This window comes from Chaetodon trifascialis, chromosome 22 (genome assembly GCF_039877785.1).
Source record: "Chaetodon trifascialis isolate fChaTrf1 chromosome 22, fChaTrf1.hap1, whole genome shotgun sequence".
NCBI lineage: Eukaryota > Metazoa > Chordata > Actinopteri > Chaetodontiformes > Chaetodontidae > Chaetodon > Chaetodon trifascialis.
This window is the reverse complement of record NC_092077.1, coordinates 14,418,112-14,429,930: the sequence shown is the minus strand read 5'-3', so window position 1 is coordinate 14,429,930 and position 11,819 is coordinate 14,418,112. Positions and strand designations below refer to the sequence as shown.

The 11,819-nt window shown below is 46.4% G+C and overlaps 1 protein-coding gene across 1 annotated transcript in view; it reads right to left on the bottom strand.

Moving 5' to 3' along the window:
* Positions 1-258: 258 nt before the first annotated feature.
* Positions 259-11,819, bottom strand: part of snd1 (staphylococcal nuclease and tudor domain containing 1) — a 167,314-nt gene continuing 155,753 nt past the window's right edge. The window contains 2 exon segments of the mRNA XM_070991570.1: positions 259-1,282; positions 3,496-3,540. Coding sequence (XP_070847671.1) covers positions 1,217-1,282; positions 3,496-3,540 — 111 coding nt within the window. The 3' untranslated portion in view covers positions 259-1,216.

Genomic DNA, 11,819 nt, shown 5'->3' with positions numbered 1-11,819 from the left:
GGCTTCCAAACATTATCTGATCATTTTAAAATCATCCGAGCTTTTAGTCTGAGGCCTTCGTCAGAGTGTTTTGTTTTACAGGTTAAACAAAACCTTTTATCTGCGTAGAAGTGCTCTCCTACTTTAGCACAAACATCCCGAAATATGGACGCCACCCGGCCGATCCCTCTTCCAAGGCCTGTTTATTAATGAGGGGGAAAAAAAAAACAAAAAAACACTCTTCAATCGTTCTTTCTCGAAATAACCAAAACAGAATACTTTTAGTTTGCTTATTTTTATTCAGCATATTTTTAATAGAATGCAAAGGTCCATTATGTGGAAACATTTCAGAACACTTTCTGCTATGGCATACAGAGACAGAAAGAAGAGACTGCCCAAGACTGGATCATAACCATTATTAGAATGTAAACTTTACAGAAGGAGATAGAGATGATAAAATGCCACCTGATGGCATCAAGGTTTACTGGTCATAAAAGTGTGACATGAATAAACGACAAAACACTCCCCACAAAAACATCTGCAAATGTCATCATCACACAGATATACACTGAAGACAAAAATAAACCTTTTTTTGTTTGTTTTTTTTTGTCTGTGTGGCTCCACCTACAGTATTTCTCTAAAATAAATCCATTTACACTTTTCAACATATCCTCACATTTACATGTAATTTATTAGGGAAGCATTCGTTTGCAAAAAAAAAAAAGCATCTCCCCCAGAGTCCCTTCCTGTACAGAGGACAGCAGGGATTGGAGCAAATTAGAGAGCAAAGAACATGACTGGCTGGAACACATACGCAAGTAAGCATCATAAGTATTTTCAGTCACACAGGAAGTCTGCTGAAAAGGTAAAATGGCAAATAACACAGATTGGCAATAGTGCAGGCTGCTTGAGCTGGCAGTGGCCCATTAGGAAAAGAAAGGATGAATGGAAAGTGATTCACGCATGGTTATTTTTTTGTTTTAGCATTGCTAGCATGCTCTATTTGGAGCTACAGGGGCTAGCTGGAGGAAAAAAAAGGTATTAGAGGAGAGAAGTCAGGACTGGAGGGATGAAATGCCAGATAAAAAGGAAAAGTGAGTCAATGCTTGTCGTTTAGTTTTTTTGTATTTACTTTTTCTTCTGTCCAAAGCGCCACTCGCCGTCCAGGTTGGTCTTTGGAATGGTGTTGATTGGATGGTCGGTTTTGTGGTTTTCCATTTTTTCTTTCTTTCTTTTCTTAACGCCTGTAGCCAAACTCATCGGCGTCGTCCGCGCGGAAGTCTCCATAGCGCCAAATGTTGAGCTGATGGGAAGACAGAGACAGATTTCATTGGCTGCGATGAGACAAATAACCATAAAATCAAACGTTCCCGATTGCTCTGAATGGGACCTCAATAACCTCTCCAGCAAATTACATGTTCAGTGGTCAAGAGAAGAAGAGGAGAGAGTGGCGGGTGGACAGAAAGCCACCGTGCAATGTGGAGAGGGAGATCACTGCTCTTACAGCCCAGCGTGAAGGTGCCTGCAGCATCATCATTGTGCTTGCCCATTCAAGCTGGAGGCCAACAAAGCCTCAAATAAGCACCCAGTCTATTACTTCTCCCGTTCCATTACGTTCACATTCCCACATCGGCTCATAAAGCATCACATGCGTTTCCCAGCTAAATGTCGCCTTTATTACAACGCTGTTGGCAAAGTGTGTGTGAGGTTTGGACCAGGATCCAGTGTGGTATTGGTTATTTAAATGTAATAGAAATGGTGCAGTCACAGGGGTGTGTGTGTGTGTGTGTGTGTGTGTGTGTGTGTGTGTGTGTGTGTGTGTGTGTGTGTGGGATGTTTCTTTTTTGGCTCTCAGAAGCATGCGCGCTCAGCTGTTAATGCTGTGATTCATAGCTAATTAGCGAGTGTGCTAATTAGCACTAGTTATTAGGATGAATGAATGAATGAATGAAGCCATTTGTACGCATTGCCATTTCCCGTCTCTCACACTGCTGCCTTTTTTCTCCTCCTCCTCGACACCCTGACAACATAGCAGTAACTCCAATTGTGATTCGATTCCACCTCTGACTGGCTCATTGTCTGAGCGTGTACCGGGTGAACTGAAAGCGCAGAGGAGGGACGGCTTCATGGAGGATTTTGGGCCATCGTGCCTGACATTTACATGAGTGAAAACAAAAAATGATGTCAGCATCCGTGCAGGCTTAGCAGAGCTCTTGTAAAAGGCTGGATTTGCTGTCATAGCCTAAAGGTAAAAAAAAACAAAAAAAAAAAACAAGCAATCTGAACTTTGCCAAAAGGGCTCCTACAACCAAAACACCAATACATTAGTCCATGTTGTTACTGTGTGATTTCTGACTTCAGGTATCTGTGGCAGAGGATGAACAACCCTGATTCCAGAAAAGCTGGGACAGAATGAAGCAGAAGGCATTCATTTGCAAACTAAATGTGTTTACTGACGAGTGTCTGAGCCCATGTAGTATACATGGACTTACACTTCATCCAATCGTGTTGCTGCATCAAGTTCAGAATTTGCTTTACTGAAATCACTTAAGCTGATGTGGAAAATCATTAAATAAACTTTTTGTACTTTTTTTCTATTTAATACATGTCTGTTTTGTTTAGATTTTACACAGAATCTGGGTTTGTTGCACTTCATGTCGCATTGTTGCATTGATGGCAGCAGGTGGTGATCGACGTGTTAATTTAGACTAATGAAGGAGCGTGTCACCCACTGCAAAGCTGTGGGTCACTGATGTGTTTTAACTGCTTCTGGACAACAGTGGAGCTCTATGGAAGAGGGGAATAAGCTACTGTACATCAGGCTTTGACCACGCAGTCAATACTTGTTAGTGAGATCAATTCATTGTTGGCTTAGTTCTCTTCATGGAATTTGTTGACGATAAGAAACATATTGAGCAGCACCAGGCTTCTCCTTTAAACAGAGATGAATGAATGAATAAATGCTTAATGATTAGATTCGTTCATGTGCTTGGTTTTAAATTCCTGATACTCCTCTTCATTATTTCGCTGCCAGTTTCTGACTGGGCTCAGATAAAGTCATCTGCGCTGGACGCTGTTGTGTCATAGCTCTGTGACGTGACTCATCGTGAAAACGGGAGCCCTGTGTGTTATGTGCTGCCTTCCACTCATTCTCCATGGGTTCCCTCGTCTCTTCCTGTCCCCACTGTACACTTTTGCACACATCCCCACCCCCATTTTCACAGTATGGACCTGCACAGACTGTGGGCAGAAATCCATATGGGACAATGGTGACTGCCAAAGTAATGTGTCGCATCTTGACAGAGAGAGAGGAGCAAAGGGAAAAGACACTTTCTCCCTGGTAGTTGCTGTAGAAAAGTAATTAGTGTTGTAATGTATTCTTGTTTTGGCAATATTAGATTTCTCACTGAGAAGCAGACAAACCACAATTCTAAGGAGTAGGAGGCGAGAGAGAAGCTGATGAAAAGAGGGAGAGACAATGAGAGCAGACTGCTGGGTGTGGATGAGGTGACTTACCCTGGCACTCTTGGCGGATTCTTGACTGTTCAGGTACTCTGTCACCTAGGGCAGAAAGAGGAGCCATTAGCATATCACATCGCTGCGTCACACGTAGGATTTTAAAGGATTAAGGTGAATCAATGCATCCTTTCAACCTCCTCTGCCCCTGGAGACATTTCTTTTACCTGCTTACATGGAAATTCACAAGTCTTTTTTGCACAAAGTTCAGATTTTTTTCAGAAGGGCACTTGCTCACCCTCCCAGCAACGCTGGATTGGAAGGAACACAGTGTTCTCTGAAGATCAACAGGATCAAGATAACACACATGCACACAGCGCTTATGTCACTGCAGGGGGCGCGGAACGCACAAACATGTGAAGGAAGCATACGGAGCGCAGAGCGCCGCATTACGGCTCAGCGTTTGGGGGTCATGCTCCATCCGCCGTGCGCAGGGCATCACTTCGCGCTTCATGCTACAGCTCACACTGGCAAAGCCACTCGAGATGAGAGGCTCTCGTACCCCCTCGTGCCTGCTAGCCTCAGGCCAACACCTCGCTGGTGTGTAGCAGCAATTTATAATCAAGTGCATTCACAGGACGCCTTAAGGGAGCTACGAGCTAAAAGGGGGTGAGCCCCAAGTTCTACCTGTGTTTCGTGGAGAAAAATCAGAGCTCTGTTGTACTGGAGTAAACAGGTATGTTAGACAGTTTGTCAAGAGGAGAAGTGCAGTTATTCAAAGTTTTTCTGTTTGCCAGTGCTTTCATTTATTCAAGTTGGACTGTGGAGCCTCTGAAGGCCTTCCAAGGTCTGGGATAGGGCTGCAATCATTTTCATTATCGATCAATAAACTAATCATTTGGCATACGAAATGTCAGAAATCAAGGAAGAATGTGCCTCGCAATTTTTCCCACAGCTTCCACTAGCTAGTGTCTTTCCAGTCAACAGTGTACTACTTGTGTCACTGCTGCACAATGTTTGAGCATTGATTCAGCATTATTCTGCAATCGCCACTTTAGCCTCTGTTCAGCAACAGTTACACAGGCTTTAAGAAAATATGGACAAATGCATTAGAATGAGGTATGAAGGATGAGGTTTGTGCTGACGACATTTCAGCCATTTCACTCATTCTGTCTTTATCAGTCTGTCTGTAAGCAGATTATTAAAAATAACAATGGAACTAGAAAATGATGATGCATTTAAAGACTGATTAATATATTTAATAACGTACAATAATGCTCGTGTTCATTAGGTTGAGGTCATTATGGGCAGTAACGTGAACAGCAGCTCATGAAATGTGGTTTTAATTCAGTTGTTCTTTACAATCTTATTCAACCTATGCTGCCCCCCCACACACACCCGTACAAATGTGATACACAAAGACGTGGACGTCCTCTATGTGGGCACGGTGAGAGGATATGAAAGAGGTGGAGGAAGCCAACGTGCAGTGTTGAGCATATTGACTGCTTCTGCTAGAGCAGCCATTTAGCCTCATCGAATGAACCAGTGATGAGTCATAGGGCAGGAGGTCTGGGTGGGGGGGCAGAGAGAGTGAGAGAGGCAGTGTTTGGTTAGATGGGTGCAGTGCAAGTGGATGTATGAACCTTGGAAAACTCACGCAGGCAGACCCTCTGAGAGGAGCTGGAGCTGGAGTGGAAACAGAGTGATGGAGCTCCACACAGTGCCTTCACGCACAGTTCACCTCACCTCCACCATGTTTAACCCTGGCCACCCACACCACTCACACTCCGTCTGTGAATGGAGGAAGGAAGGAAGAGTTGCGCAGCAAATGCTTCCAACATGAGTACAGTTTGCAGGAATCAGATGAGAGGGGCAGACTTAAGGGGAAGTTTTAGCATGACGGCAAAAAAGAACAATTTTTTGACGCGCAAAGAAAGCAAATTCACTTGAAAGGGGATAGTGAAGAAGAGTCACTGCACTCTTGTAGTGGATTCAATTGTGCAGCATGTTTTGTGGCTTATTATAGCAGCAGATGAGCTGGCTTTCACACTCAGACGCACACACACAGCAGAACAAGGATGCCAGATGTTAAAACTGTCGAGTGTGGATGGGGCTCTGGAGTTTAATTGCTTAGCTAGCTCGTGCGCATAGGTTGATTTGATAGCTGCGCTGCACATGGCACCGGCAAGATAACAGACCTGCAGCTGGATGGTCCAGCCACTCTGTCTAAGGCCGTGCACGTGTGACTGTGTGGCTGGGGAAAGTGCAGCGGCTGCACAAGTCATCCATCAAAGCCAACTAAAGGAGAGATTTTTTTGGAAGGCGTGGGGACATGGCATCTTGGACCCATCAGACAGATGTCACCATATGGAGGACCCAGCCGACGATATTTCACGGACACAAAAGGCCAGTGATGCCATTAGGGCTTTGGAGGGGAGCTGTCAGTGCCCGTAGCAGTTTTAGCCGTCTTTGCTAGTGCAGCACTTGGAGAGCTAGGTGGAGGCTAAAGTGATGTGGGAGAGGGGCTTTCAAAGTGGCTCTGAACAGAAAAGAGAGGGAAAAAATGCGAGAAAAATGGCAAACCAGGAATATAAACCCAAGCTCAACTTTAAAAAGGAAATATAAAAACATATCCGGGCTTCACTTTTGCCAGACTCGACGCAGCTGAGAGCCTGCATCCAAATGCAAAGCATCCTGTGAAAGATGCCAAGTCAAGAGCACTACAGCACAATATGCACAGATGATACGCTGCCATATTGGAACTATCACGGTGAGCCTCTTTGTACTCTGGTCGGGAGGGTGCCTTTGCTGGCTCGCCCTCATCTTTCACTGTTCTGCTCACTTCAGCTCGGTGTAACACAACAGCCAATCAGTGTGCAGCTGAACACCGATGATGACTGCCTGCCTGGATTCTGAACAGCTCCACATATCCTGTCCCGGATCCTTCTTTCACAGTCTTTCTATTGGCTCCAGTGGGGAAGCATAATGGCTCATTTGCGACACAAACAGAAGCGAACCTCGTCTGGAGACGACTTTAAGTGGCAAAGGAGAGGAATGTTTCTCATCATGGGACACAAGTGCGAGGTTAGATACCAGGAGGGGGAGATGGAGGGGAGGTATGATGCATAATTGTCAGAAAAAGAAACGATGTTCCAGCAAAGCAAAGGAGGGAGGCCAACGAGGAAGATGCTTCAAGCTGATTGTGTGGAGGAGGAGAATATGAAACTGAACAAGAACCGGATACTGAATGAGGGGACGTGGAGAAGAAAAGCGGCGTGTTTGGAGGGGGTTTGGGTGGCAGAAGGCAGCGGGTGACAGTGTGCTTGTCTGGATGACCCTACAGAGCTCCCATATGCCAGACAGATGCCATGTTTGGTGAACAGTGGCCATGGACACTGGCAGAAGCAGAGAGTATGCTGCTCGGCTAAGGAGGGTGCTGCGTGTGTGGGAGTGTCCCTGACGTGTGTGATTAATTCTTAGCATCCATTTCAACTCTGCTCAGAGTGCAAACGTGCAGCAAAACTATCAGAAAGTTTAACTGATTACAGAAGTCAATTTATTCTAATTTCACGCCGATGGCTCACGTTCGAGTGAATTTATCACAGCATTCTGAGAAAATAACTCCATGCACATTCAGGAAAAAACAACAGAGAGTCGGTTTGAATGCGGGCAGGTAACTTTGGAGCGGCAGACTTGGTGGGAGACTTTGTGTACGTGTGATGCTTTTCATAAGATGAGCGACAGGTGGTGCGGGTCTGGTGTTTTGGCACTCGTCAGTGTGTCTGCCTGGCTGTGAATCTGTCTGCCTGAGAGCGCGAGAGTGAGACCGAGCATCTCCCCGCGCTGGCCCGGCACATGCCGTGCCCAGGTGGCGTTCTGGTGAGCGTGGTGTGAAAGTGATGGATCTGAGTGAGCGCTAACGTGGCGGCTTTCTGTCAGGTTGCGCGCGTCTGGTGCGTAGGTGAGCTGCCGCGAAAAAATGCTAAGTGAAACCAGATTTTGGACAGAGCGCATATGAAAAGCAAGTGACTAAGTTGCAGCGTCGGGTGTGCTCTCTTGGTCCTCCGGCGTCTTGATGGGATGTCAGGCGACGTAAGAAGCACTTGAGTGGAAAGGGAACAATGAGGCTTGTCCTCCACGCATGTTGAGCTTTTCTCATTAACAGCAATGACGATCAGACGCACAGCCTCGCAGACACGAGCAGTCACACTCCAACCGCAAATAAAGCCACTCACTCCCTTTTGTTTCTTTGTTTGTGCATTCTTGTTTTTTTTGTACCGCTCTCTCAATCCTCATTACATCTCGTTTCATTCTCCCTCCGCCTGACATCTCCGTCTCCTTTTGAAAACTCCGCACAAGACAGGTCGTCGTCAGAGCATTTGCCGGAACATAATGGCTTTTATGTCTGTAACTCACACTGTTTCAAGTTGAGTGTACTTGGCTGAGCTGTGGATTGTAGTCCTAAGAGATGACTCTCACTCAACATGCCAGTGCATGAATACTGCATGGCAGGCAGAGAGGAGGCCAGGCTTTCGGGAAAGTCTCTTCAGATTTTTCATAGTAAAAGTGGTTTGATGGGGAAAGGCTCGTCACATAAGCGCCACAGCTAACCAGGGAGAGAATCCTGGAAGGCTTGTTTTGTCTCTCTGTGACACACACAGACTACGACTTGAAGCATGTTCTGAGCCATCAATGATCTAAGAGAAATTTAAATGTCTTCTTTCTGCAGAACACAACGTTTGGATGCACGTGGACATCAATTTGAGCTCAAATCAATTGACGCCAGTCTGCGCCTTCGTTTTTTGTGGAAATGTGTGAAAAACGTGAAAAAGATGAACCTTCGCTGCACATCATGTGCACCAGTGTCATTGTCCTTTTCTGAGGTAAACTGGGATTACGCCATGTTGCACGCTGGTCCCCCCAGCGTGTCTGTCGGAGGAGATCAGGCGCTCTGGCAGGAACGTGGCGTGACAAGCCCACCAGCACGGGTTCATAGAGTTAAGGAGGAAACACACATGTAAAACATGTGCATGCACACACACATCAAATGCAAGGACTAACAACAGATACCACAGAGAACATTCTCCAGTACTCTCCCAGGGGCACTGGAAAGAAAACAAGTCTTACATAAAACACTTATGTATCATAGAAATACGTCACACACACACATACATGTGCGTGTACACAAAACACACACACACTTACTTTTATACAGACTGCGTGAAGAATTTGCTCTTCTTTTTCTCAAATATCAATTTTCTCAAAATACAACTCAAAATAATCTAAGTCTGAACAACACAGCACCTCCACTCCACTTCCCGACCGTCCCTCTTCTCACCCCCAGGGTGTGTGTGTGTGTGTGTGTGTGTACATCTGCAGAAGAAGGAATGGCATTTGGGAAGCGGCGCGTGTCAGCTAGGCCATGTCAAAAGGGCCCTCAGAGCAGTGGCAGCAGGGGAGGCTGTGCAAGTGTGTGTGTGTGTGTGTGTGTGTGTGTGTGTGTGTGTGTGTGTGTGTGTGTGTGTGTGTGTGTGTGTGTGTGTGTGCAGTCAATAACAGGGGAGCAGAAAATGTCCATTAAAAGGCCCCATCTCTAACTCTACTTGTAAATTAGGTATTGAGCCATTGGTGGGGAGCGGTCATGCTGTCACATATCCATGGAGCTGAGTGTGGATGCGTGTTTATATGCGCCCTGTGGTGTTTTTCTGGGATGAGGTGGGGGTTCTTGAAGGGGTGTGACAGGCGTTGGGGTGGAACGGGAAGGGCAGCAACCTTAAAGTCAGTCAAATGGTGGTCTGGATTCGACTAAAAGCCATTTATGGATGACATGGTGAGAAAGTTTTAGGCTGGGGTGGAGACGATGGGAAACTGGTCCACGGAGTGCTTACTGCCTCGACTCAGGCACACACACCCACCCACCCACACACACCCACACCCACCCACCCACCCACACCCACACACACCCACACACACACACACACACACACACACACACACGTGTCTCAGTGTGTTCACAATTACTGGCCCCACCCCCACAACACACACACATTTTAAATAAATAGAAAGTGAGTGAGTGTTGGACATCATGAGGGACCCACACATGTACTATGTCTGTCCTCTCTGCTCGGGGACAGCTCATAAGCCACAACAGCGGTGCGAGTGCGTGAAACGCTGTTTGCCCACGAGGCCTCATTTTGTTCCAGAGAACCTACTGTACGGAAAACACTGACATTCCCACGAGGCTTATCATCAGAGTCCGAACCAGTGGCTCACCAGTGTGACAGCAGCCGACCGCATCACATGAGGCACCTGACTGCAGAGCATGTGTACCAAACAACAACAACTGCACTTTGATAGATGGAACAGCCCTCCCTGGAGGCGCCCTGCATATGTGTGTTCCCTGTATGGATTCCCCACATGCAGCTGTAGGTGTGACTCCACTTCTAAGCACGCGATTTCATCTACATCTACGGCTTCGACCCTCATTAACACTACTGTAGCCGCTGCACTATCAACCAAGCTGGGGACTCTAACTGCATGCTGGAAGAAGACTACGCTACCCATGAGGTGGTTTATGTGAAGAGAAGCAGATAAATAAAAATAAAAAAAAACCTGAGCCACCACTTAAAGGCTGCCCTTCTGGCACCTCACAGCTACTTAAAAGTCCTCAGCTCGACGTTCATACATGAAAAGCGAGCCCTGTGTGTGAATACAGCAACAATACAGGCAAAGGAGATAAAAGGAAGAAATAAAACTACATTTCCCAGGCGGTGGCTGGATAATTAAAGATTCCAGCACTCTCATCTGCAGCTTACAATCTCAAGGAGCCACCTCACAGCTGTTTTCCCCATAGTCTGCCTTCTGCTGACACACACACACACACACACACACACACACACACACACACACACACACACACACACACACACACACACACACAGACAGAACATTTTAATAAAGACCTTAAGCATGTCTTTACAAACATCTGTGGAAGGTGTGTGAATGCTCTTCTGTATCGGCATCTCTTCAGCAGGGAACAAAAAGAAAACTAGGCTTAGGTCGATACAGCAGGCTCTGTCGCTGCTGGTGATTGATAATAATTGCGGTGGCGAGGGAGTGACAGACACTTCCGTGTTTGTAATTGACTTGTAATTACCAAACAGGAGATTATTAGCTTGTAACGCTAATGCACTTTGGGAGGGCCAGCACCGGTGTCAGTTAGCTGAGGTGACTGGGCGAGACGCTCTGCAGCCGGTGGCCTGCCAGAGATGGAATCAGTCATGTTGTTGGCGGCTGCTGACAGAAAACACTGGTGAAAAGCAGCAGAGCACAAAAGATAGTGCTTCTAACCACACAGCCATCTTCCAATTGAGCTGTCACGACAGGCTCATTTCAGTTACGTCTGCGACTAAAAAAAAATGTTTCATCTGGGTGTGAGTTTCTGTGTGCTGGTTAAAGATAGCTGCTGCAGGCACTTATTACTTGTGTACTCAATCAGGTAGAGAGAAAAACGTCTAGTGCATCTAGTTATCTGTTGAACCTTCTACCCTTTTCACTGTCTCTTTTAAATATTAGCTTACTGAAACACACACAGGGTTCACGTCTCTCGTCCGTATGCCTTGACAGAAAATTAGAAAGGACATGCACTACTATCAACGCAGTGTGGGTTCACAGGGCAGAATCGGCTGATGCAAGTTGCAAATAATTGCAGATAACAGCGTTTTGAAACGCAGCTCGTTATGAGGCCGACACCAGGTCTGATCTGAGTGCCTCTCCACTTTAATTCCTGGGGATTATTGTTCATCGTGACATAGCGCTGAAAGACAAAATGCAAATTAAGCACGCGCAAAAGCCAAATGAGCCGCCTCTCCATCACCGTTTTAATGAAGTGCTCCAGCTCCGTTTGGATAACGTGAACAGCAAAGGTGAAAAGAAAAAAAAACCGAGAGGAGGAAGGTGCATGAGCGAGTGAGTCTCCGAGCGGAGAGAAAAGTAATAATGACAAGTACGGCAAAAGTGAGAGAGTGATGAAATGGAGGAGGAGGAGGATTGGAGAGTACAGGGGTGAGTAAACAAGACGTGACGAAGAGGGGAGCACTGGAAAGATAAGAAGCGATGGGAAGGAGAAGAGACAAAAATGGATGAAATGAGACTCTGACCAGTGAGTGGAAGGAGACATTCAGGGGGATGAAGGAAGAGAGAGAAGGTGTTTCAGTGAGTGAGTGTGTGCCAGTGTGGCAACGAGCCATTCCAGCGGATAGTTGATGGTGCCAGGACAATTTAAGGATGGCTTAGTATATCTGCTGCGCCCGGAGGTGGAGAAGGTATGAAGTCGCTGTGTGAGTCTCAGAGGTCAGAGCGGCAGAGAGGCGCTCTAAATGTGT